General features: G+C 47.2%; 1 protein-coding gene across 11 annotated transcripts in view; it reads left to right on the top strand.

The window, feature by feature from the left end:
- The window catches only part of FGFR2 (fibroblast growth factor receptor 2), a 120196-nt gene extending 93938 nt beyond the window's left edge, over positions 1-26258 (top strand). For 5 of the 11 annotated variants that reach the window (XM_023730017.1, XM_023730022.1, XM_023730021.1 and 2 more), the window contains 8 exons: positions 2498-2619; positions 5728-5838; positions 7182-7372; positions 15239-15361; positions 16808-16878; positions 19207-19344; positions 20935-21040; positions 22478-22511. In XM_023730017.1, the coding sequence (XP_023585785.1) occupies positions 2498-2619; positions 5728-5838; positions 7182-7372; positions 15239-15361; positions 16808-16878; positions 19207-19344; positions 20935-21040; positions 22478-22483 (868 nt within the window). In that variant the 3' untranslated portion in view covers positions 22484-22511. Of the gene's footprint in view, positions 1-2497; positions 2620-5727; positions 5839-7181; positions 7373-15238; positions 15362-16807; positions 16879-19206; positions 19345-20934; positions 21041-22477; positions 22512-24466 lie in introns of those variants that run through there. The other 6 variants (XM_004374903.1, XM_004374902.1, XM_023730015.1 and 3 more) reach the window with 3 other exon arrangements.
- The last annotated feature ends 422 nt before the right edge of the window (positions 26259-26680 follow it).

Here is a 26680-nt window from a genome sequence, read left to right as displayed (position 1 = left end):
GGGTCCAGCTTGAAGCCTGCATACTTTCGGCTCCGTCACGTTGATTTGAATCCTGGCTCTGCCAGCCGGTGGCTGGGCAGCCTTGGGTGAGTCACATGATTCTCTGTCTTCAGTCCTATAAATCAAGGATCATTGTACCTCCCAGGACCGAGCACACTTCTTGGCTCCTGTACATTTTCCTTTCCCTTTATGTCACGCATTGGTAACCTGGGAGCTCTGGACTGCAGGCCCCAGGGAGATGGTTGTGCTGGTCACAGAGGCAGTGAGCAGATCTTGGCTACGAGCCAACCATTCTCTAGGCAGGGAGCACCCCCTAGACCCACGTCCCGAGAGGAAGTGGGACAGTCATTGAAGGGCTCACCGCTCACTTCTGGGGTACCTCTTCTAGGAATTAGAGTCCAGATGTCTTAGAGTAATGGAGTGTGGAAATACTGACTGTATTTCTGCACCCTATAAACTGGAAGAAACTCTTACTTTTGTATACAGCTACCCTCTTTGCTTTGACATTTGCAATATCTCTCAGAAGTTAGGAGTCCTGGTGGCGTAGTGGCTAAGAGCTATGGGAGCTACGGCTGCTAACCAAAAGGTCAGCAGTCTGAAGCCACCAGCTGCTCCTTGGAAACTCTATGGGGCAGTTCTACTCTGGCCTATAGGGTTGCTATGAGGAGGAATCGACTTCAAGGCAATGGGTAATGGATTTCAGAGAAGTATGTGGGTAACTATAGAAGGAGCTCATATACAAGTTTGGAAATAAAAGATAAGCTTTCCCAGACACTGGATAGGGTCAACTCTTTTTGGGAGGACAGGTAGCTTACATGGCCCTTGCAATTTTGCTTCACACAATGCTGCACCCGTATGCACCGCACCCAGATACACTGCACCAGTGTTGAACATACACTATAAGCTAGAATCGAGTCATTGTCCAGGTCTCATTCAGTTAAAGCATTAATTGAAGTAATTTTCAGTTTATTTGTGTACTGTAGTGAAAAGACCATCCATCCATCTATCCATCCATCCATCCATCCATCCATCCATCCATCCATCCATCCATCCATCCATCCATCCATCCATTCGTTGAAGACGTGTTTATTGGGCACTTACTGGTGAGGCCTCGGAGAAAACACAAAGAATCGTTTCTTTACCTGTAGAAAAGTGGAGAGAAGAAAGGAGTGTTTCTCATGAGCCCTGCCAGTTCCCTAGTTTTGGGTGATTATACAAGCAGGCCAGCTCATTTGTGCATTCCTACGTATATATGGCTGAACTGGGGAGTTGTTGCTGTTCCCAGGTTCAGCGTGTAGCTTTTGCCACCTGTGACACCTCAGTCAACAGTGGGCGTCTGTGTGTGCTGAACCATTAGCTCCCACTGGAGGGGTTCCCTGAGTGTGGAAAATCTGAGTGCTAAACATTTCAAAACAGTGTTTAGCACAAATGTAGGTGGAGCAGGTTTCCAATGAATGAAGGCTATTTAGAAGCAGTTTATTAGATTGGGGGCAAAAGTTAATACAAAGAAAGGATTGTTATGCGTCTATAGCAGGGCAATAGGACATAAATTAGCCATTTTTCCAATGCAAATGTTTATTTTCTGCCAAGATGTTAAATTTAATTTTAGTTCTGGATAGAAACGGAATGACCTTAGCATAGCATATGCTGCCCTCTGTCTTAATGTTGAACCTTTTCAAACCCGTGTATACTTACTGTAAATACTATTTACTGATGGTAGCTCAATACTGGGCTGTGTTATGCTTAGGTTACAAAACCGCATTCATAAGTATTTCAAAAACGTCTCCATTCTGTCGGTGTTCTGGAATGCCTTAGGACAATATATGGCTATTAGTATGACGTGAATAGAATTTCCGAGCTTGGAAATTCAGGATGCTTGTTGGGTTCGGTTTGGGCTTTCTTCATTATTAATTTTGGATTGTCATAGGATTTCTGAAACATCATTTCACAAAAATATTACCTCCTATTTTCCAGTATTTTGTTTTTTCTTTAGTGAAAAATTAGAGGTTCCTGGAAAATGTGTTTAAGATTCATATCATGTCGCTTGGCAAAGAATGTGACTGTAAAATCCACCAATATTTGAATAATAGTGATTTTAAAGCTGCCAGTTCTCAGGGATGAAAAATAAGAATTGCTTTAACTTTTCTCTTTTGAGACGTTCTAAATTATGCATATTTCATTGGCACAGATCAAAACTCCTTATTGTTGACATTTGGGAAAGCTGACCACCTCACTAGCAAGGATGCCTTCTATAAAGAAAATAAATTGAAAATACCTATGTGAAATTTAATAGCTGTTCCACCAGTAATTGACATTCTCTAAAACGTCACTAAGAAAATACTCACGCGCGTGTGGACCTCAAGTCTCATTAGTTCCATATGATAAACGCGCGGTGCTTCAGCAAGCTGCTGAAAGATTTTTATATTTAGTTCTGGAATTTCGCTCACTACACCCCTCCACCAGATGCTGTGTGCTAATCCCCTATTTACACGTTTAGGCTGACGCTGGGCAAACCCCTGGGGGAAGGCTGTTTTGGGCAAGTTGTCATGGCTGAAGCAGTGGGAATCGACAAAGAGAAGCCCAAGGAAGCAGTCACTGTGGCCGTGAAGATGTTGAAAGGTAAGTGGGGGTGGGGAAAGGGTGGAATATCTTATCGAGAATGTTCCTCTTCTGGCATTTGAACTTTATCATGGCAGGGGGTCAGAGAGCACATAGTTGACCTCAAGGTTGAGAAGTTTTCAGAATAAATCAGCGTCTTGGACAGACTATTTATCTTGAACTGTGTGTACTTAAAGGAAAGAAAGCCAGTTTTGTTAGAAAGTGGTAGCCTTCTAGATTGTGCGGTGTTGACTCCTGGTAGACGACTGTGATTCTTCATTCCCTCCGTATTCTTAACGTGCTCAGAAAGGTAACTCACATAGAATTGGTTAGTGTAGATGGGGATTGGCATGTTGGATTTACTTAATTCTCTAAATTGGAAAATCGGCGTTTTTGGAGGGAGCAAGGAGGCTTGCGGTCTTAGAAGATATACAGCCGGAATGTTCCTTAGAAGTGAGGACAGTGAGACCTTGTCTTGCGTACTTTGGGCATGTCATCAGGAAAGACCAATCACTAGAAAAGGACGTCATGTTTGGTAAAGTACAGGGTCAGCGAAAACGAGGAAAACCCTCAATGAGATGGATTGACACAGATAGCCTCGAAAATGGACTGACCGATATCTACGATCATGGAGATGGCACAGGACCGGCAGTGTTTTGTTCTGTTGTACACAAGGTCGCCATGAACTGGAGTCAACTCCGCGGTAACTAACAACTATAATAAGGAGGCTTAGGGGAACAGAGGCTACGGCGTCTCTTTTCTGGGAGGAACACAGCAGATGTGACACTGGTTTGGGAGAGCCACTTAGAAAGCTGAAAAGGAACTAACAGGATTGGTGCTGGTGTAGAACCTTCTGGAACATGTAAACAGTTACCCCAAGATGTAAACGTTGGGTTGCTTTCTTGGGAGTCTGAATGTTTCTGCATTAACCTTTCGATCCTGCTTCATGCCCACATCCAAGGCACTGAAAGAACTTTTAACCATTAACTTATTCCTCCCGCAGTATTCTTTGACGAGAAGCGTTATAGGGAAAGGTCACATCATAAATCCTGTTGTAGGGACCTCAGGAAAGGAGATCCCAGCCCTAAGCCTTGTTTTCCCACATACCCAGTAGAGAGGTCTGTCTGCTGGAGGCAGGGTACCCAACACATTGTAGGTACACTGTTCTTTCCTTCATGGGCTCTCCTGGGAGAGTCATCCCATCCCTTCCGAAGGGGAATAGATTTTCCAGCTACCGAGCTATGGTGGGTCCCAAGGAGAACTAGGATATTTTGAGGTGGTCCCTATCTTGGAGTCTGGTGGTGGAGGGAGAACTGTGCCCTCTCACCCAGGTGTCTTGGCACCACCGACAGAGGCAGCCTCCTGCTCCCAGCCTGCATGGCCTGGACCTTTCTTTTCTCTTCTCCCTTTGCTCCTGTGTGACAGGTGTGGTGTGGGCTGTGCCCCCGGCTCTGCTGCACAGCACCAGCCGGCCCTGGCAGGCCCCGGCCACATACCAGGGGTGGTACGGGGAGACCCAGCTTTGCTTCTCTTCGGGCAGAACTTTCGATTTTTGTTTAGGGTGCTCAGATTGCAGAAAGGGAGGTCTGGGGGTTCTGCCTGTCCTGTGATGCCAAGGCTGGCCTTCCCCTTTAGGACGTAGAAAGCCTTCAGCCCCAGAGCCCTGTGGCATGTTGTGTTTTGCAGCTAAGAGCCTCAAGAGAGGAGGACATGCCGAGAGGTCCATCCGCAGGTGAGCCTCCCTCTGCGTGGCAGGAGGCTCATCCCCTGAGTCCATCAGTGTGGGTTTTGTGAAGCTAAAAATACCTTTTTTTCAACGTGGTTCCTGTTTGTGTCCCTAGTTCATTTTTTTAGTAAGCCCAGGTCTTTTCCGTGTTGAATTAGCTTGAAGAGGGGCATGGGGGAACAGTCTTGCCTTATTAGAAGCTAGCTGTGAGCCCGTGGTGTTGGACCTAAGCCATTCCTGCTGGAAATGATAAAGCAGTGGTTTATAAAATTTTTCTGAGGATGGGAATCACAGCCCCTTTGAGAAGCTAATGGAAGCCAGGGATCTCTATCCCCTCCAAATGCATCTGCACACACTTGCTTTGCACACAGTCGCAGGGGGTGCCCCTGAGCCCGTCCGTGAAGGCTTAAAGGGCCGCGAGGGCTAGGGGCAGGCCCTCCTGGTGGAGAAATGGGTAGGGATTTGAAAGGCTCCCGTTTTGGCCCTCCTCTTGCCAGGTTTTCAGAGTTGCTTTCAGGCGCTGTGCCGGCTGTGGTTTTCTAAGGCACCTTAGATGTGTCAGAGGACGGAACCATTTCACGATAGGGGAAGACACGCTCACATTTTTGAGATTTGCTGGAGAAGAACTGGCTGTACCCCACTGACCCCAAATTAGCTGTTTGACACGAAGCGGTTCTGTCTCCTGTTGGACCTTTCTCCCTTCGCTGATAAATGAAGGAGGTGGGGCTGGAGAATTCGGAAAGTCGTTTCTGGTTCTAAACTTCAGTTTCACACGTTTCAACCAGGTTGTTAGCATCTAATAGCTATGGCAGAAGGAGCCTGATGGCACAGTGGTTAAGTGCTCAGCTGCTAACCGAATGGTCGGCAGTTTGAACTCACCAGCCGCTCCGCGGGAGAAAGTTGTGGCAGTCTGCTTCTGTAAAGATTGCGGCCTTAGAGACCCTATGGGGCAGCTCTTCTCTGTCCTGTAGGATCACTATGAATTGAAATCGACTCAATAGCAGTGGGTTTTTTTTTTTTTTTTTTCCTAAGTGATGGCAGGGAGGCAGTGGTGGTTCAGTGGTAGAATTCTTGCCTTCCACCTGGGAGACCTGGGTTCGATTCCCGGCCAGTGTGTCTCCTGCACAACCACTGCTCGTCCCTCACTGGAGGCTTGTGTGTTGCTATCATGCTGAACAGGTTTCATTGAGGCTTCTAGACTAAGACAGACTAGGAAGAAAGACTGGTGGTCTACTTCCGGCAATCAGCCAGTGAAAACCATATGGATCACAGTGGTGGTCCATTCCCATTGTGCATGGGTCGCCATGAGTCCGGGGCTGACTTGACAGCAGCTGACAACAGCAACAGTGATGGCCGATGAGCTTGAGGAAACGAACTGATTTGTAACTTGCGAATGTTTGTAGATGATGCCACAGAGAAAGACCTTTCCGATCTGGTGTCAGAGATGGAGATGATGAAGATGATTGGAAAACACAAAAACATCATCAATCTTCTTGGAGCCTGTACACAGGATGGTGAGTAGGAGGGAAGGGTGCTTTCATGCAGATACACCGCGGTTTAATGCCAGAATCGTTCAAAACCGTTGGGCTTTTGGAACCCGCTCCCAGGGCACTGCAGTGCATGCTTACCGTTCCTTTTAAATCCCCCGAGGAAGAGGTGTCCCGCCACGAGCAGAAAGGGGGCTGTAGGAGCCTGCCATTTAGAGGTCAAACTCAAGTGTGGATTGGAGAAGGCAGTCCCCTGACCTGCCCTTTTGTTTTCTACGTGCTGAGGGAGATCTTCAAAATAAGATCCTATGTTTTGGTTGAAGAGGTCTTTCCTCCAATGGGGGTAGAGGAATTGACGTCTTGCTGTGGGCAAACGATGGCCAAGCTTCCAGGAGTAGCGTAAAGAGAAAGTAGTATGAAGGAACTTACTATCTTCCTTCGGGGAGAGAGACCCCCCAGCTTCTCTCATCGCAGTGCTTACTGGCAGTTTGAGAAACAATCTGACAGTCATTGATAGACTCCAAAATGCCTGTCTTTCACTTAGTACTTGGTTTTGGTCTGTATCGGAGTCAGCAAACTTTTTATGTAAAGGGCCAGATAGTAAATATTTTAGGCTTTGCAGGCCAGATGGTCTTTGTCACAGCTACTCATCTCCGTTGATATAGTGAGAAGACAACCATAGCCAATCCGTAAGTGAATGGGGCTGGATTTGGCTGTGGCTGTAGTTTGCCAGCCTCTTGTCTGTACCTTGGAGAGCTGATTGCACATGTGTATAAGGACCCGGGTACAGGAATGTTCATTGTGCACTGTTGGCTGTGGTCCCAAACTGGAAGCCATGTAAGTGCCCATGAATAGGGGAATGGATCAATCAAGTATGGTGTATTTATATGATGGAATGATCTAGATTTATTTTCTCAACCTAACTGAGTTCTACAAGGATACTAGGTGGGCAAGAGGTGTTACAGAGCTATATCTCTATGATTCATTTATGTGATTAAAAATAATACATGCATGGATGTAAAAATATTTAAAATGAATTGGAAGGATATTCTGGTGGGATCCAATTTATGATGGTGGCTGCTTTTGAGGAGGGTACTGGTGAGAAAATGGGAATGATGGTGAAAGAGCCACCATCTGTATCTTTGCTTTGTTGTTTGAAGACTTTTGAGGCTGTCATGATGAGTGGTGATTACCATTTGGGGAGATTAGAATGTGAGTGTTCTAAGTTTGTGCGCTTCTCTGCGTGTTAAATGTTTAGAAGAAAGAAGCAGAGTACTGGATTGTAATTACTAAGAACCACTTGCTGAGCTGCCCGTGGGCAGATCCTGGGTTGGTCCCCTGCCTTAGGGAGCTGTCTTCTCCATCAACAGGGCCGCTGTATGTCATAGTGGAGTACGCCTCGAAGGGCAACCTCCGGGAGTACCTGCGTGCCCGCAGGCCGCCCGGGATGGAGTACTCTTACGACATCAACCGCGTTCCCGAGGAACAGATGACCTTCAAGGACTTGGTGTCGTGCACGTACCAGCTGGCCAGAGGCATGGAGTACTTGGCTTCCCAAAAAGTGAGTCCTTCACATTTGACTTGGTTGGGTGCATTCCAGCTCAAAATGTCTTTGAAGAACGTAGGCAATTTGGATGTGCTTATTCACTGAAACAAGCCCTTGCGTGTCTTGTACAACCTGGAAAATATTTGTTGCATTATTCACGTTAGGGTTTAGTGAACCCTTTGAAAGCCAGACAACCTCGTAAACCTATAGCAACACTTCAGAGATGAGCAGAAAAGACGACTCTTCCCTGAGAACAGGGCCGGGTGGGGGCCTCCTGGGACTCGGCTCTCCGAGGGCCGAGAACCACTGGTTTAGTGGCGTGCCCTCTAACTCCGATGGTTTTCGGGCGTCTTTTGTGTTGTGGCTATTGAGTGATTGAGTGTTTGGACGTAGACTTTGGGTCTTGTGTTTAGGGCTTTGAGTTTGAAATGGCATTGATATTCTAAGAATGAAGATGATGTGAAGGAAAATTTCAGAACTTTGAGTCCTGAGTGCCCGGGTTTGTCTGATTCAGTGGGTGACCCTCTACTGTTAGAAGTCGGCCAGGTCCCCTGAGGTGAATCACATGCATTTCAAGCATGCCTCTTGCAGTGGAACTTTAAACATGTGAGGTATTCTGAAAGCAGTTAGACAGGTGCTCAGATGTCCTCCCGGGCGTTGAGGACCAAAGACGCCCTTCCTCAGCCCCATTCTGGGAGAGGGAGGTACAGAGCTCTCTCCTCGGGCAGAGGCAAGGTCAGCTGGTCTGTCCCTGGACGCAGGGGCAGGAATTCCTCAGGTCCCTGAAGAGGCAAGAGCCCTGGGGGGAGGGGCTGCCTGAATCTGGGACAGGGTCACAGACTCAGGTTCCCACAGAGGCCCTGGCAGAAGGAGCGGGGCAGCCGCATCAGATCCCGCATCAAGAAGGGATTTGCCCGCAGCCCGCTATCTGTGGCCACACAGAAACGGGTCCAGAGTCTCCACATTTTCGGTTCTGTTTTTTCCCCTAAAGCCCGGAGTTTAAGACTTTTTTTATGTGGTGTATGCTTACAATGGAATATTATTCAGCTATAAATAGAAATGAAGTTCTGATATATGCTGCGGTGTGAAGGAACCTTGAAAACACTATGCTGAGGGAAATAAGTCACACACGAAAGGACAGATATTGTATGATCCCATTTAGATGAAGTATCTCGAATAGGCAAATGCATAGAGACCAAGGATTATTAGTGGTTCCCAGGGGTGAGGGCGGGGAGCAGGCAGTTATTGCTGAAGGGACACTGAGTTTCTGTTTGGGATGATGAAAAGCTTCCGGAAATGGATAGCGATGATGGGAAAACAAAACGAAAGACTTCGTCAGATTTTCTTCTAACATCTCCCGCTTTATAGGTTTTGGAAGCTAATTAAAAACCAGTTTTGAGTTCTGTGGTTGTGTGTGCCTGTGCGCACGTACGCAGTGGGGTTTGCCGATCAAGAAAGACTTTATCACGAGATCCTGAATATGAGCTGTTCCACAAGACGTTGCTTCCAAACATCAGTGTCATGAATGATGAAAGATGACTGGGAGATTGTTCCAGATTAAAGGGGACTAAAAAGAACCTGAGGAGGCCTGGTGGCGCAGTGGTTAAAGCACTTGGCTGCTAACTGAAAGGTCAGCGGTTCGAACCCACCAGCTGCTCCATGGGAGAAAGACGTGGCAGTCTGCTTCTATACAGATTTACAGCCTTGGGAACCCTATGGGGCAGTTCTACTCTGTCCTCTAGGGTTGCTATGAGTCGGAAGTGACTTGACAGCAATGGGGTTTTTTTGGTTTAAAGAGAACCTGGGGACTGAATGTAACGTGTGACCCTGGATGGGGTCCTAGATGGGGCTGAGTGGTGGGGGGCGGCCTTTATAAATATTTATGAACAATTACAATTTGATTATGCACTGTAGATTAGATGATCTTACTGTATCAGTGTTAACTTTGGGGGTTAGGGGAATGGGATGGTGCTACGGTGAGAAACACGTGCTAACGTGTTTAGTGAATCATTGGTGATGTCTGCAGCTCACTGTTAAACGGTTCGGCTCTAAAAAGTATGTATGGGGTGTGTGGGTGTGAAGAGAGAGAGCGCAGAAAAAGCAAGTCTGACAGACACGGCTATCTAGGATCCTAGTTCACCTTTTCTGTAGCTTTGGAGTGTCCCTAAATCAAGAGCTGGGAGCAGTCTGTCTGAAGTCTGCGCATTTGAGCCTCTGGTCGCCGCCACTCCACGCTCTCCCAGTGTGGGAGAGGGGACAGAGGTTTTGCACCCAGGAGAGCACCGCTTAACCAGTTGCTGGCGCGTTGACTGACTCATGGCGACCCCGTGTGTGTCAGAGTGAAACTGTGCTCCACAGGGTTTCCAGTGACTGTGACCTTTCGGAAGTAGATCGCCAGGCCTTTCTTCCGAGGCGCCTCTGGGTGGACTTGAACCTCCAACCTTTAGGTTAGCAGCCGAGCATGTTAACTGTTTGCAGCACCGAGAGCACTGCTACTAATACAAAGCTAGCCGGAGGGCTAACTTGGCCGTTTTATTCATTCCGTGAACAGATACTCCCTGAGTACCTCTGCTGTCTCGTGCCCTCAGGCAGGCAGCCACTCAGGTGAGGTGGACAAATGGACATATAGTCCTTGACCTCTTGGGGTAGGAACCATGGGGCGACAGTAGGAGAGACTGACAGTGAACGTGGGAATGAGGAATCGGCGTGTATTGGGACACAGATAATGGCGATGGTCGCACAGCGTGGTGCACGTGGTCAACGCCACTGAATTGTACACGAAAAAGTGGTTGAAATGGCAAGTGTCACATGTATTTTACCGCTGTAAAAAAATAGGTAAATAGAGAAAGGTGCTGTGGAGGAAACCAGTGGTGCAGTGTTGGGGATAGTGGGGAACCCGGGCGGTCAGGGGTGGGGAACCCGGGCGGTCAGGGGCAGGGGAACCTGGGCGCTCAGGGCAGGGGATCATGGGTGCTCAGGGGTGGGGAACCCGGGCGGTCAGGGGTGGGGATCCTGGGCGCTCAGGGGTGGGGAACCCGGGCGGTCAGGGGTGGGGAACCCGGGCGGTCAGGGCAGGGGAACCCGGGCGGTCAGGGGTGGGGATCCCGGTCGGTCAGGGCAGGGGAACCCGGGCGGTCAGGGGTGGGGAACCCGGGCGGTCAGGGCAGGGGAACCCGGGCGGTCAGGGGTGGGGATCCCGGGTGGTCAGGGGTGGGGATCCCGGGCGGTCAGGGCAGGGGAACCCGGGCGGTCAGGGCAGGGGATCCCGGGCCGTCAGGGCAGGGGATCCCGGGTGGTCAGGGAACCTGGGTGGTCAGGGCATGCGGAGGCTGGGGTGGTCTCACTGTCCACCGGCCAGACCTGGGCACTCAGTGATCCCTCCCTGTTATAGAGCCGCTGGGTACAGTGAAGGAGAACTGAGAGTCCAGTGAACTCTGTGAAATGGGCCAAATGTCCCGTTAGAATGCCAGAATGGACGTACCCTTATTGATAGTGTTGTGATAATAGTGATTATCATTGTTACTAATCACTACCCCTTTTCGGGAGCCCTGGTGGCACAGTGGTTAAGAGCTTAGCTGCTAACCAGAAGATCAGTTCAGATCCACCAGCTGCTTGTTGAAAACCCTATGGGGCGGCTCTGCTCTGTCCGCTATGAGTCGGGATCACCTCAACGGCAGCGGTACGGTACCCCTTTTTGAGTGCCGGGCACTGTGGCAAGCGTTTTACATTCAGTATCTTACGTGTCCCTGAGAACAACTCTGAAATAGATGTGGCTGGAATCCCCGTTTCATGGACAAGGACGCTGAGGACTGTGAGGAAGTGACAGGAAAGATTGGAGCCAAGGCGTGTCTGAATCGCTGTCCTCATTTCCAAGATGGGGACACGCAGGTTCACAGAGTGAAGGGGCTGGTACTACCCACAGGCCTCCTGGGTTCTTCACCAGACTGCTGCCCAATCTCCTGCTCTTAGTTTCCCCTGTAAGTATGTAGGCGGGGGGGCAGACAAGAAACCCCAGTATGTACACAGAGACGCCATTTGGTGACGGCGCGGGTGAGCCTCGCATGGACTTGTGAAAGCTTTGCTATTTTTAGCTCAAAACTACACTAAGTTTCCCTTTTAACCAAATCCCAAACTCAGTTAACCCCCCCAGGTGTTAGACCTGAGCAGGTTTTTTTCTTTTTTCTTTTTCTATTAAGTGGACGTGGTCATCCCTACCTCTCTGTTAGGGGAGGGCCAATGAGATAAGTGTGTGCCTAACGCAGTGTGGGAGCCCCGGTGGTACAGTGGTTACGAGCTAGGCTGCTAACCAGAAGGTCAGCAGTTTGAATCCACCAGCAGCTACTTGGAAACCCTGTGGGGTCATTACTACTACTTTGCAAAAGAGCCCAGGATGAAAGGGATGGAAGGGTGTGTCCTTAGGGCATTTCTTGGTTCAAAGCCTTGCCAAAGGCCACCTGGAAATAAGGACCTGGAGCAGGTTTAAACCTGTAGTAGATGATGATCTTAAGAATGCTCTGCTTGGGAGGAGCCTGCTTTTGAAAATGGAAGGCTTGCCCACGGAAGTGGAAAATGAAGAAGCAGGGAAACCGTCAGATCCCTTGAATCCTGATGTGTCCTCGCCCAGATCCCCACTATGGGTAGCAATGAGCTTGTTGCAGACCTGCCTCCCAGAAGGAAAGGGCAAAGGGCTGTTGAGTGGGATGTCTGGCTATTACTGATGTAGTGTAATTATGAATTCAGCTCAGTAAACAGGTATGACTCAGGCTCTGTGCCAAGTGCTGGGGATATAAACACACAAGCTGCTCTCAGGTGCGTGGGGGCTACAGACGAGTGAAGAAACCCGGCAGGCACACAGTAACACAATTAGGTGATGGCATAGGTGAACCTCACACGTACTTGTGAAAGCTTTGCTATTTTTAGCTCAAAACTGCCCTAAGTTTCTTTTTAACCAAATCCCAAAAGTTAAACCTCCTAGGTGTTAGCCTTGAACGGTTTTTTTTTTTTTAAAAGAAGCCTCATCTTTCCCATCTGTAAAATGGTTGCAATACTACCCATCTCGTAAGGTTACCACGGGAATTAAATGTGATCACCTGTGTGAAGGCGCCCAGCACAATTTCTGGGTCACAGGGCTGTTAGTCCTTAGGACCCAGGGCCTTCAGCTAGTTGGAAAATGGAACTGCAAACAGTCCCAGGGCCCTAATTATGTCAAATGGTCGGTTCTCTGTGCTGGGGAACAACTGATTTCTGCAGATGATGGGAATTTGGCTTGGCTTTAATTGCTTTCTTTTTCTTGGGTGTTGGTTCCAAGTCTCTTCTTGTTCAGCCCGGGAGGTGGGCTCTGGTGTTTCCTAGCACCCTGGGAGGAGGGGGTTTGTTCTGGAATCTGGCTCCGGCCGAGAAGATGGTGGAGGTGACGTCGACAGTGTCTGTTGGGCCCTGATGTGTGGTCGGAGCCCAGCTCATGAGAAGCCAGAACCTCCTGACCACACAGCTTGCCAGACACACAGAGCTGGAGTCTGCAGGGAGCACGCCACCAGGAGAGCTTGGCCCAGGGCTTGGAAGTTCAATCTGAAGAGGCCTCCAAAAGCGGGAACAGGGCTCCATCCCTGGCCAGATCCGGCTGCCGGGGATCGCGGGGAACAGCCGGCTTCTGGGAGGTGTTCCCTCATTTCCCGCTTCCAGTCTGGCCAGAAATGGGACACGTTTGTGTGGTTTCCTTCTTTCCTGTTTCTATCTTAGCCAGTCCAGAGGGGCATGGAAGCAGAGGGAAGCAATCGTCAGGAGGTGGGAGGCTGGAATGAAATTATTTCTTTTATACTGCAGAGATGGTTTGACGTGCGCCTTTCTGGAATTGACTGTGTCACGGTGTCCATCTGAGACCAGCCCTGTTTCAGTCTCACCAGGTGGATTGATAGCTCGCTCTCCTCCATATCATAGTTAAGCTTTGCCAGTAACTGGTGTCCAGGTGTTCCATGGGCATGTTTGTTTGCTTCTGTATATCTTACCTCTTCCAAAAATAGAGGCTGATCATTTTGGACCCAAATCAACATGTATCATGACGAAATCTTGTATTAACACTATGAAAACACTTATAACAGTTTACAAAATCTTATTATTTGTAGAAAAGAAAAAATAGCTGGTATAATAACTTGACCTTTCCAAGACCGTGGAACGAGGGGCAGGGCTGTAAGTCAGTTGCCCTATAGCAGGCGCGTCAGCCCCCATGCAGATGTTGAGTGGGCAGACAGAGGCTGAGGCCTTCGCGTGGGCCACATGCTGCCCCAGGACTAGACTGAGATTGTGGACAAACTCAGAGTCCAGTTAGCCGCGATGTAAGCTGGGAAGGGACACCATCAGTTCTTTCAGACATGCAATTCATGGGAAGCGTAGAAAATGAAATGGGCTGAGCTCAGGAGCATGGAGACCTGGTAGGCAGGCAATATAGCCACCTGTGGAGGTGAGGAGGGAACTGGGCAGTGATGAGGGTCTGGACTGTGGAATTAGCAGTGGGAGGGGAGCAAGGTGGACAAATTGGAGAGGCACTTTGGAGTTGTAACCAATAGGACTTGGAAGGAGTGAGTAGAGAATTCCAGCTGTATATACCTTCCTAATTAAAGAGCCAAAGGGAAGAATTAGGGGAGTAACCAACCATCTGCCATCCAATTGATTCTGTCTTACGGTAACTGCATGTGTGTCCGAGTAGAACTGTGTGCTCCATAGGGTTTTCAGTGTCTGATATTTTGGAAGTAGGTTGCCAGCTCTTTCTTTTGAGGTGCCTCTGGGTGGACTTGAACTGTCAACCTCTCAGTTAACCATTTGTACTACCCCAGGGCTCCAATTCAGAGAGACAAAGAAAAGAATTAGGGGAGTTGGGACCTTAAATTTGAGGTGTCAAGGGGACATCAAGGTGGAAATGTCCCCTAGAGAACATGGCTCTGGGGAGAGAGGCCAGGGTGGAGATGTGGACTTGCACACGTTTTGTGTTTCTCAAAGAGCTGAAGCCATGAGAATATGGAAACAGACAGTTGAGGGAACACTGCCTCTCTCTTAAGGAACAGAGAGTGAGAGGACTCAGCAAAAGACCTGGGGCGTAAGAGAGTGAGCCAAAGGAGGCGGTGAGTTAACACTTAACACAAAGGCGGTTTTCAGAAATGATCGAGAAATCAGCAGTGTCCCAGAAGCTGCAGGAAGGAAAAAATGAGCATTTAGAAGACACCGCAGGGGTCTGACAGTGAAGAGGTTCTTCATAAACCTCGGCGTCCCTGTGTGGTGCAGTTGGTTAATGCGCTTGGCTGCTAATTGAAAGGTTGGAGGTTCGAGTCCACCCAGAGGCACTTCAGAAGAAAGCCCTGGTGATCTACTTCTGAAAAGTCAGTCATTGAAAACTCTGTGGAGCACAGTTCTACTCTGACGCACACGGGGTTGCCATGAGTCGGAATTGACCTGACGGCAGCTGGTTGGTTTTGTAAACTTTCTGAGAGAGGCAGGGCTAGGAAACAGGTTAGAGTATTTGAAGAGTGGCTGGGACGTGAAGAAGAGGGCATGACTGAGCTGTACCAACTCCTCGACAGTTGAGGGGAGGAGAGTAAGTGTTGAGATAAAAGATTTTAGGGTGATCTCATGCAGTTTGGGTATGCAGCTGAGGGAGACGCCAGCGTTGTTGGGCCGCTCTGCAGATGAAAGGGAACGCAGTGATTCCGTCCGCCTTTGCTCTTCGAAATGATGGGGGCCTCCATTTTGTATTTTTTAATTAGAAATGGAACACCCATTTTGGACTTCAGATGCATTTTCTGTCTGCTTTCTAAGATAGGAGTATATTTCCTATTTGTTCATGGAGCATTTTAAAATGCGTTCTTTCTCTCTCGTCTTTCTTGATTTCAGTGTATTCACCGAGACTTAGCAGCCAGAAATGTTTTGGTAACAGAAAACAACGTGATGAAAATAGCAGACTTTGGACTGGCCAGAGATATCAACAATATAGACTACTACAAAAAGACCACAAATGTAAGTCAATGGCGGGAGTATGCTGGGGAGGCCGGGGGACGGACCGAGTGTTCCAGATAACAGATCATAGGTTTTCAGAGCTGGAAGGTACTGACAAGGACTCATTCTTCTGCCCTTTACTTTTGTTCTTTTGCTTTACCCTTTCTCAACTTCTCAGTAAGCAGTCTTAGGCTTTGTGTTGCCATTAGTTGCCCTGGAGTCGGCTCTGACTTACAGTGACCTTATGTGTAACAGAGTGAAGTGCTGCCCAGTCCTGCACCATCTTCATGATCAGCGTTGTGTTTGAGCCCACTGTTGTGGATGTTGCGTGGTGCCTTCCAGCCCAGGAGCTTGTCTTCCAGCACTATACGGACAATATTCTTGTGATCCATAAGGCTTTCATTAGCTAATTTTTGGAAGTAGATATCGCCAGGCATTTCTTTCTAGTCTGTTTTAGTCTGGAAGCTCCACAGAAACCTTTTCACCATGGGTGACCCCGCTGGTATTTGAAATACCGGTGGCATAGCTTCCAGCATCACAGCAACACACAAGCCACCCCAGGACAACAATCTGACAGATGCGTGGTGGGGGCCGTGTTTAGGGTACTGTTAATAAAGGTGAAACGTTCTTGTATTTGTATACTTGGATGGTTTTCATAAGGCTCTTCTTTGAGGACTTTAATAGGAAAGACTGAGAATTTGGGGGTTACACTCTGTTCATTTTTGCTGGGAAGCTGGCCACGGTGTGTCTGTGTGCGGCAGAGATAGATAATAGTGAGAAACCGAGGCAATGGCATGTCGTTAATGTGCTCGAATCTGTGTGCCCCACTCATTATGTGTAGTCCTTGGGAGCTTATGTCTGCTCTCTTGAAGGACCAGTGAAAACCAGAAGAGTGACAACTCATAAAATAATCAGGCCACAACACTGTGCCCTGGTGGCGCAGTGGTTAAGCACTCAGCTGCTAACCGAGAGGTTGGCAGTTTGAACCCACCAGCTGCTCCACAGGAGAGATGTGATAGTCTGTTTCTGTGAAGATTACAGCCTTGAAAACCCTATGGAGCATTCTCCTCTGTCCTATAAGGTCACTATGAGTTGGAAGTGACTTGACGGCAATGGGTAATTAGGAGTGAATGGAGCCCTGGTGGTGCAATGGTTAAGCGCTTGGCTGCTAACCAAAAGGTTGGCGGTTCAAACCCACCAGCTTCTCTGCAGGAGGAAGACATGGCAGTCTGCTTCTGTAAAGATTAAAGCCTTGGAAACTCTATGGGGCAGTTCTGCCTTGTCCCGTAGGATCACTATGAGTTAGAATCCATTTGACAGCAGCGGGTTTCGGGGAGCTTATTTCTGCCCTATTGGAGGACCAGTAAAAACAGTGAGAATGACAACTCTTAAAATAACAGGGGTTGCACCTGCTAAATAAACTTATTTTAAATCTGTTGGCTTTTACATGTTCTTCCACGTTTGCAGGGGCGACTTCCGGTCAAGTGGATGGCCCCCGAAGCCCTCTTTGATAGAGTCTACACCCATCAGAGCGACGTGTAAGTGACTCCCCTTTTCTCTGGTTTTTTCACTGGGCTGAGCTGCGAAAATCTTGTACGTTCTTGGCCTTTCTTCAGCCCTTGGTGCCTGCTGCATCTCACCCATTTAGAGAAGATGCAGGAGCCAGCCTTAGAAAGGACAGATTTTATGGTAGACTGGCAGCCAATGCTCTGTTGCTAATCTGCCTGGCTTCAAAGCACACAGGAGGTGGGACCGCCAACCTCCTTCGGCCAGAGCGGAAGTGTCCGCTCTCCCTCCCAGCTCATTCATGGATGTGCAGCTCCAAAGCCGCTGTCTAATTGACCAGGCTGTTGGCATGTTCTTGACTCCCTTAAAGAAGTAATCCTGAAATGTTTCCTACTTGATAGTGGTTAGTTTTATTCCCCCACCTGGGCTTGTCTTTAGAGGGCAGAGGTGGGTGAGGCATGGTTAGCTGTGGTGACTTCCACAGGTCCTGCTCGCTGTATCTCACCCTCTGGTCTTGCTCAGCATCCTTGGTAACATTAGAGAAATATAGCAGCAATTATATAATATTTCTGTTATGCTGTACTGATACTTTAGAAGTTTAGATTTGGAAATTTGGTTGCAAGGTGTTATCGTTGGGGAAAGCTGGACGGAAGGTACATGGTACCTCTCTATATTGTTTTGGGAATATCCTGTGAGTCTGTAATTATTGCAAAATAGAAAGTTTAATAGAAAAAGTTAAAAAAAAAAAAATTGGGGATCACAATAGAGAATCCCAGACAGAGCAGGAGAAAAATGCCGAACAAAATTCAAATTTACAAAAAAAAAAAGACCGGACTTACTGGTCTGACAGAGACTGGAAGAACCTCCAAGACTATGGCCCCTGGACACCCTGCTAACTCAGAACTGAAGCCACTCCCCAAGTCCACCTTTCAGCCAAAGATTAGACAGCCCTATAAAACAAACACTAACACCCCTGAGGAATGTGTTTCTTAGTTCAATCAAGTATACGAGACCAAATGGGCAACACCTGCCCAAAAGCAAAGATGAGAAGCAGGAAGGGACAGGAAACCTGGACCAATGCACATAGAGAACCCAGGGTGGAAAGGGGAAGGGAGAGAGTGCTGACACATTGTGGGAATTGCAACCAGTGTCACAGAGCAATTTGGGTATAAATTTTTGAATGAAAAACTAATTTGCACTGTAAACTTTCACCTAAAACACAATAAAATTAAAAAATAAAAAAAGGAGAAAAAAAAATCGGTTGAGCCATTTTTATTTAGTAGGCACAGATTCCATGCCAGCCCCGTGAGTACTCCCAACAGCCCAGGGAGGAAGGCATCGTGATTCCCGTGTTTGCAGTGAGTAAACTGAGGCACAGAGGCTGTTTCTGCCTGTATCCTGCTGCCTCTCTTGCTCTGCAGAAAACTGGGGACACTTTGACTCAGTCCCCCAGAAAGTTGTTGGGTGTCGTCAAGTCAATTTTTGACTGATAACGACCCCATGTGACAGCGTAGAACTGCGCCATTGGGTTTCCTCAGCTGTAATCTTTATGGGAGCAGATTTCCAGGTCTTTCTCCTGCAGAGCCCCTGGGTGGGTTCAAATCACTAACCTCTCAGTTAGCAGCCGAGCGCTTAACCATTGAACCACTGGGGCTCTTTAATAAATAGTGCAAGTTTCCAGTACTGCAGCGCATGGGTGCCTTCAGAGTTCTCTGCCTGATTATCCCGGGGGTGTGCATCTCCTGAACCAGGCTCAGAATGTTCCAGGTGGCTCTCTGAAAGGACCAGTATGAATGTTGCCGAGTAAGACATTTTCAGTTTCTGGTGTGTGAAACTCATCTGCCTGGGGGCACCGATTCTCCCGTCCCCATCCCAGCCCTCTGCTGACTCCCTTTGTGACCTCAGTCAGTTCCAAACCCTTAGTGCCTGGAGGCCCCACCGGCCAGGCACAACACTGTTATCTCCCAGAATGAGCTTGCTGGACTTACTCTGTCAGCCGCCCACACGGGTAGCTCACAATCCTTGAGTCAGACGCACAGGGAGATGTGACATCTGATAGGAGCGTCTAAGGCCTTTGAAGCTTGAGTGTTGAGATCCTGACGCGGGTAATGAACGCCTTTGTGGAAGAGTAATGCTGGGATTTGCTTTTTTGAATACCGATGGAACATTCCATCGGAACATCTCTGTGTCCTCGTGGTTTGGGGGTCCTCCTGGGGGCACGCAAGGGCGTGCAGGATGGATTGCGGGAAGGCTCGAGTCGTTTGTCTTTGAGCGTAGGAAGCAACTGGGTGTTTGTTTTCTTAACCGGGTCTGTGATTTGGATCAGTTAGTAACACAGTGTTTTTTTCTCTTCTTTGCAGCTGGTCCTTTGGGGTGCTAATGTGGGAGATCTTCACTCTAGGGGGTTCGCCCTACCCAGGGATTCCCGTGGAGGAACTTTTTAAGCTGCTTAAGGAAGGACACCGGATGGATAAGCCAGCCAACTGCACCAGTGAGCTGTAAGGACCCTTGTCTCCCCACTAGTGACACGCCTTCTATCTCTGCTCTCTAGGGCCTGACTATCTAAACAAGCTCTAAGAAGAAGAGGAATGGCTGAGGTTTTCTGGGCTTGTTCCCAGAACTGGGATAGATAGCTACACTGACAGCCATTACTTGTCCAAAAGCAGTAACATCATTCTGAGGTGTACAGAGCCGGCCTTTAAATCACAGAAGGAGTCAGGCTGCCCGTCAGAGGCTCCCGCGTTCCAGGCTGAGCCGGGTAGCTCCCTGTGTTGCTGTCTGCGCCGCTGTCTCTCCTCAGAATGACAGGAAGATATATGGGGCTGTCCCTCATACACGGGCCAGAAAACAAGCTAGAAAGCCATCGGGCTGCCCCTGTGGAGTGTAGGATTAAAGGACCAACGACCCGTGTCCTTGGTGTTTGTGCTTGGCCCTTGGCATGGAGAGTGGAGTATGAATGTTTCCAGAACCTCCTTTTGACTGTTGAAAATTTCTCTTCTAGCTTGATATCAACCACCTATCCTCTGTGTGAATGAACTAGTGCCTGGTCATTAATATTTTACCTATATTTTAGCACAGAGAATTAAAAATTAGTCCGGGGGCCATCTTCAGAACCCCAGATCGGACTGTAAAACCATTAGCTGGCTTCTAGAAAAGCGTACCCCCACATCAAGCGAAATTATGTTGTGTTAGTGACGTGTGTCTTATGCAGTAAAATCAGTGCTTTGAGAAGGAGTCTCTCTGCACACCCCGCCCCGCCACCAGGATTAACTAAGAAGAGCAATTGTCCCCAAGACTGCAGACTATTGTGTGTCATTTCATGGGGATTTTATATCCATAATCCCGTGAGTGCTTCTCGGTGTACAGTAGACGTCGGTTGAATGGCCACATTTTATAGTTAGTTATATAAAGGCACCGATTGTGTTCCTTGCCATTCCTATTGCTTTTTCTAACATAGAGGGTCTTTCGAAATCCATAGTGAAGATAAGGCCTGGGAAATAGGCCCATCACAGGATTAATCAGGAAGTTCCTGTGCGGCCTGGCGATGGTGAAGTAATTCATCAGAACCATACCTTAAAGTTGTGGTTTTCAGGCTTTATTCTTATATTTTTTTAAACTGAGGAATCTTCATCAACTAAAATCTGGAAGCAAGACCCAAAGTGTCAGGCAGAGAAGGCGAAGCTGCTTTGGTCGACACAGGGTTGGGGGTGGTGGTGACCTGGAGGCCAGCCGGCTCAAACGTGACTCTTCCCATGACCCCCAACATTGAGGTGTGGGTTTATTGATCTCATTGTGATATGTTGCCGTGTGACTGAGAGACCAGAAGTCAGCAGGGACAACAATAGACGTGTCTTTCTTCATGGCGTAGGTGCATTGCTGACACATTTTGTGTAAAGTGATGTTCTTTAAATCAACCTAGCAGTGAGTCTTTAGGGAACGTGCGTACCACTTCCTAACTTCGCTGCTTAGAAAGTTCTGGTACATTCTGGTCATTTGGGGCATATGTCCCTATTGCCTGTTAAACCTGACTGTAGCCTTGTACCCGGTACCTGCGAGGTTCGTTCACCAGGGAAACCGCTGTTTTCCAGGTACATGATGATGAGGGACTGCTGGCACGCGGTGCCCTCACAGAGACCGACCTTCAAGCAGTTGGTGGAAGACTTGGATCGAATTCTCACTCTCACAACCAACGAGGTGAGAAAGAACCTCATTCTGGAAGCCCGCTGTCCTTGCCTGGCTTGGCAGATAAGCCCAGCTGTTTTAAACGCAGCCTCTGCTGTTGGGGTCTGTGGTGGAGTTTATCATTTTCCTTCAGGGGTCAGACAGAGTTAATCTGTGTGTTCCCATCAAGCCCTGGTTTCTCAGAACTGCATTCAGTTCTGACTCACAAAACCCAGACAGAAGGACGTGCCCGAGGCTACACCTCACTGTGGCTTTGGGCTGTGGGTGGGATGGCGGCTCCAGGGTGTGCGTGTGTGTGGGAGCGTGGGGAGCAGGGGAATGAAGTGGCGTTTTGGTTTGCGTGGGGAAGAGTGGGGCGTATGGCTGGTTTGATCCTGTACCCTGCTCGTTGGTGTGAAGACTGCATAGACCCCATTACAGATTAGCTTACTGGGTACCACAAGCTGTAAGTTCAACTTACATAGCACATGGCACCGTCCTACATGATCCCAGGTGGTAGTGGGGTGTGGCCTGTGGACTCGTTATATGTGTACCTAGTCACACACACAGTTTCCTATAACAAATGACTTACATGTTTTCTTAAGTGAAGATGTGCACCTTTTGTTACGATAAGGCATTTGCAGTCTTTACCAACTGAAGAAACACTTCTTTGTCACTCCGGCCTGAATTCACTCATTTTAGTGGCTGCTTCATCATGCCTTGATGGTTATGGAAAGAGTGTGCTCCAAAGGGGAGTCCCTGCCTGGTGCAAACGTTTAACACGTTCAACTGCTAACCAAAAGGCTGGTGGTTCAAGTCCACCCAGAGGTGCCTCAGAAGAAAGGCCTGGTAATCTACTTCTGAAGAATCAGCCATTGAAAACCCTGTGGAGCACAGTTCTACTCCGACACACATGGGGTTGCCAGGAGTCAGAGTCAACTCAGTGGCAACTAATTGTGGTAGTGGTCCTCTGAAGGGCACAAAAGGTAGTCTGCTCATAGCAGAAAGATAATAAACCGATCGAGTCCAGTAAAGCCCCATGAGAGAGAAAATTCAATTTGAGATATTTAATGAAAATGCAGAGCTGTATTTCTTCAAACAGGAAAAAAAAAATTGTCTTAACAACAACAAAAGTTAAAATATGATCCCAGAGGTTCTAGAAGGAAAATAATCCATTTAATTTCTGATTTAGAAAATCACTTTAGAGTGATTTTTAAAAATAATAAATGTGGTGATGGGAGTCCTCAACCCAGCAGCTTATCTTGTGAGTCTGACCCTGGTTTGTGTTGGATAAAGCGGGAGACTGCATTTAAATCAATACAGCTGACCTTCAGAAGTTGAAAGAACAGTTCAGGAAAGGGGAAAAGAAAAAAAAAAACTTTCTTCTCCTGCCAAAATTGTTGTTTCTGGTATAAGTTCCTTTAACCCTAGACTGGGAATCCACTGATATCCCTGTTTTTTTCCTATCAGATCTGAAAGTTTATGGCTTCATTTGGAAACTGGGAAAAAAACAGCTAAAGTTCCGTTTTAATGATCCCACGTCCATGTTCAGGGCTGTTGATTTATATATTTACATGTCAAGTGGGCCTGTTCATACTGAAATTTATATCTAGTATCCTGAAATACAAAGTGCAGAATGCCCTATTGTCTAACGGATATAAAAATCGAAGTTTCTTTTCCTTCTGAAAATCATTACCACATGCTCGGGAAAAATGGTTCCATTTAGGACAAAATTTCATTTTTATCATTGTAAGCAAAAAGCTGTCTTTTGATGTGGTGGGCGTGTTTGTTTCCAGTCGTGTGGGCAAATGCTGATGTTGTTGGAATTGACACATCCCCCGTCTTGGATAGGGACTCTGTCTCTTGCCAACCCTGGTGATGAATTACAGTGGTTTTTTTTTTTTTTTTTTTTGTCTTTTAACATGTATGGTCGCCAACATTCCGCGGGCTCTTTTCTGATAACACCGAGGCTCTTTGTGCTGTGGTCTGTACTTTTGCCCCCTTCTTAGCAAAACCACATGTCATAGAATGGTCTTTGGTTTCTGGGGGCCTGTGAGCAGAACCACCCCAACGTGCCAGCTCAGTTGGGCCACTGAGATCTCGAAGTTCCCCAGCTTAGAAATCTTTTTGTAGCTCTGGAGCAGCGGTCAGCACACTCTGTCTGTAAAGGGCCAGAGAACCAATATCTTCAGCTTGGCGGGCCATTCGGTCTTTGTCCTACCAGCTCCACTTTGCCATTGTAGTACAAAACAGCCAGGGACGGTAAATGAATGAGCGTGTGTGTTCCAATCAAACTTTATTTATGGACCCTGAGCTTTGACTTTTATGTAACTGTGTATGAATTTTTGTAATTTTATACCTCTTAATGTCCTGAGATGCTCTTCTTCTTTGGATGCTTTTCTACCATTTAAAAATGTAAAAACCATTCTTGGCTCATGGGTGGTACAGGCAGTGGGGCTGGATTTGGTGGATTTGGCATGTGGGCCGTGGTTTGCCAACTCCCTCTAAAGCCACCCTGTCATCTCTCGCCCTGTCCTCAGTCAGTGGGCTCGTCCCCCACAGCAACCCCAAGGGATGCTTTGGAGAGCAGAGTAGCACTTTGTGAATTTCAAACATTCAAAACTTTGAAACTTAACCTCCATTTTCCTCAACTTTTTCTTTAATAGCCCATTATGGATTCCACATACACGAGTATTTCCGAGCCTTTTTGAACCTGTTTGCATTTTCAAATTGGAGAGCTTCTGAGAGTAATGAATTACATCTGTTAAATTACCCACTGAATAAGGAAGCATTTCCCTTGAATTATCCTAGAAACTACAATAGTAAAATGTAATTCATAGTCCCAAGTATTTATAGAGGGCCTGGGCATCCACAACACATTATGATTTTGACTTTTGCTAGGGCTTGAATTTGAATGATGTACTCTTAGAGGAAGTGTATGTATAGAGAGCAGGTTCAATCTAGGTCGGAGTAAGTTGAGTTGGGGAGACCCTGGGTGGTGCAAATGGCTAACATGCTTGGCTGCTAACCGAAAGGTTGAAGGTTTGAGTCCAGCCAGAGGCACCTTGGAAGAAAGGCCTGGCAATCTACTTCCAAAAAAATCAACTGTTGTAGATCCTGTGGAAAGCAGCTCTACTCTGACACACATGGGGTTTCCATCAGTTGGAGTCAACTCGGTAGCAACTGGTTTAAGTTGAGATGACTGCCCAACACCGACAGTCCAACAAGATTTTATTATTCTCTACTGCCATTAGTTTATTTATAATAGGTTATAAAAGTCAAGTGAAGGTCTGCCGCCTAGGGTAAATAAAGTTGGGGGTTTGGGGAGGTCTCTGTGAATAGCTGGCCTGGGCTGAGTCTCTATAAAGCTTCAAGGGGAGCCCTGTCCTGTCCCAACTCCGATATCAGCATCTCAAGAGCCTGCGTTTGAAATAAAACTCTTCTCTCCCCTTCTTTCAGGACTACTTGGACCTCACGCAGCCTCTCGAACCGTATTCACCTTGTTATCCTGACCCGAGATGAAATAAAACGTCTCTCTCCCCTTCTTTCAGGACTACTTGGACCTCACGCAGCCTCTCGAACAGTATTCACCTAGTTATCCTGACACAAGAAGCTCTTGTTCTTCAGGAGATGACTCTGTTTTCTCTCCGGACCCCATGCCTTATGAACCATGCCTTCCTCAGTATCCACACATAAACGGCAGTGTTAAAACATGAATGCAGGTGTCCTCCTGTCTACACACAGGACGCCACCAGGAACCTACCTACACTGAGCATGGAGACTTTGTCTCTAGGAGCTTGTTGTCTCCGCTTGTATATATGGATCGGAGGAGTAAATAATGGGAAAAGTAATCGGCACACGTGTAAAGAGCTATACAGTTGAGAACTTATAATCTTCACCAGGAAGAGAAGAATGTTTATGGGACGATGGACTGCCACGGGCCCGCCACGTGACCCCTCTGACCCGCCGCCAGCAGGCGATAGATGGGCACTGGCCGTGGACCGGTCGGACTCAAGGCGAACACATGTTCTGCCTTCCTTGTTAATTTTGTAATAATTGGAGAAAATATATGTCAGCACACACTTATAGAGCACAAATGCAATATAGGTGCTGGATGTATGTAAATATATTCAAATTATGTATAAATATATATTATATATTTACAATGAATTATTTTTTGTATTGATTTTAAATGGATGTCCCAATGCACCTAGAAAATTGGTCTCTTTTTTTAAATAACTATTTGCTAAAATGCTGTTCTTACACAGAATTTCTTAATTTTCACCGAGCAGAGGTGGAAAAAATACTTTTGCTTTCAGGGAAAATGGTATAACATTAATTTATTAATGAATTGGTAATATACAAAACAATTAATCATTTATAGTTCGTTTTTGTTTTTTGTTTCGTAATTTAAGTGGCATTCCTATGCGGGCAACACGTGGGCTAGTTAACTAATTGCCAGATCCTTTGAAAAGAGAAATAGTGAAGGTATCTGACTAATTTGGGGGAAAATGAAGTTTGGATTTATTTGAGTTGAAACTCTGCTGTCAGGTCGTTGTTCTTACACCAGCTAAATGCCCATCCTGAAAGAATCTGTTAATGAGAAGGCATTTTGTTCCCATGTGTGGCTCTGTCATTGGGCCCATGTAACGTCTAACTGTACTTCCCAGGACAAATAGTACCAGTGTCCTCTTAAGAAGATGCCTTAATCCATTCCTCAAGGACGGCACTTAGTTGAGATGACAGCAGAATGTACTTCTTTGCTGGCAGCTGGTTTTCTGCCCCCAAGTTGCATGTTAATCAGATTAGCCTGTATTCAGTGAATAATGGCTTCCAGACTCTTTGTCCTTCGAGAAGCCTTTTGGGATCTTCAAGTCTCGCAATTGGAAATTGAAACTCAGAGTTGTTCTGCTGATAGTTTTGGGGATCTTTCCATCGTTTAAGGGATTGCTTGTATCTCATTCTGGCAGAACGGCTCGAAAAGATCCTCTCGAAAAGATACTGATGACATCAGGCAAAACATGGCCATATTGTTCGTTCTGTATCCAAGTATTGTGTTTTGCTTCCGAAACACCCACTCACCTTGCTGTAGCCGTGCAACATGAATGCAGATTACACTGATTTTACGTGTTCAGAAATTGGAGAAAGTATTTAATAAAACCTGTTAATTTTTGTACTGACAATAAAATGTTTCTACCGATATTAATGTTAACAAGACAAAATAAATGTCATGCAGCTTATTTTTTTAATACTCGTGTCTTACCAAATGGTTTCCTGTGCTTGGAGGTCTGGGCTCACTGCTTTTTGGTGTGATTGCATGAAAGGCAGAGCTGGGAAGATTCTTGGTTTGCTACAAACAAGGGGGACGTGCCAGAGGGCTAGGGCTTGGCCTTGGCTGGTAGTTCTTGGGGCAGGTTGATCTGATGGAAAAATCAGAAGAGGTTGGTCCAAGCCTTGGTTCGCTTGCTTACTGGGGCCTCTGTGGGGTCATTTTTCCTTTCTGGGTCCAAGCTGCTCACTAGGGAGCAAGTGAGAAAAAATAAATGAGAGCTTTGCAAGCAGGGAGGTGCAGGGGGGTGAGAGTTGTTGAAGAGGGGAGGTTTTCAGGAGATCTGGAACCTGTGGGTCTTGAAACCTTCTAGAATGGCTTCCTTGTGATTGTACCAAGAGTAG

Source organism: Trichechus manatus, unplaced genomic scaffold (assembly GCF_000243295.1).
Source record: "Trichechus manatus latirostris isolate Lorelei unplaced genomic scaffold, TriManLat1.0 scaffold00031, whole genome shotgun sequence".
In the NCBI taxonomy this organism is placed as follows: Eukaryota; Metazoa; Chordata; class Mammalia; order Sirenia; family Trichechidae; genus Trichechus; species Trichechus manatus.
This window is presented reverse-complemented; position numbering and strand designations above follow the sequence as displayed.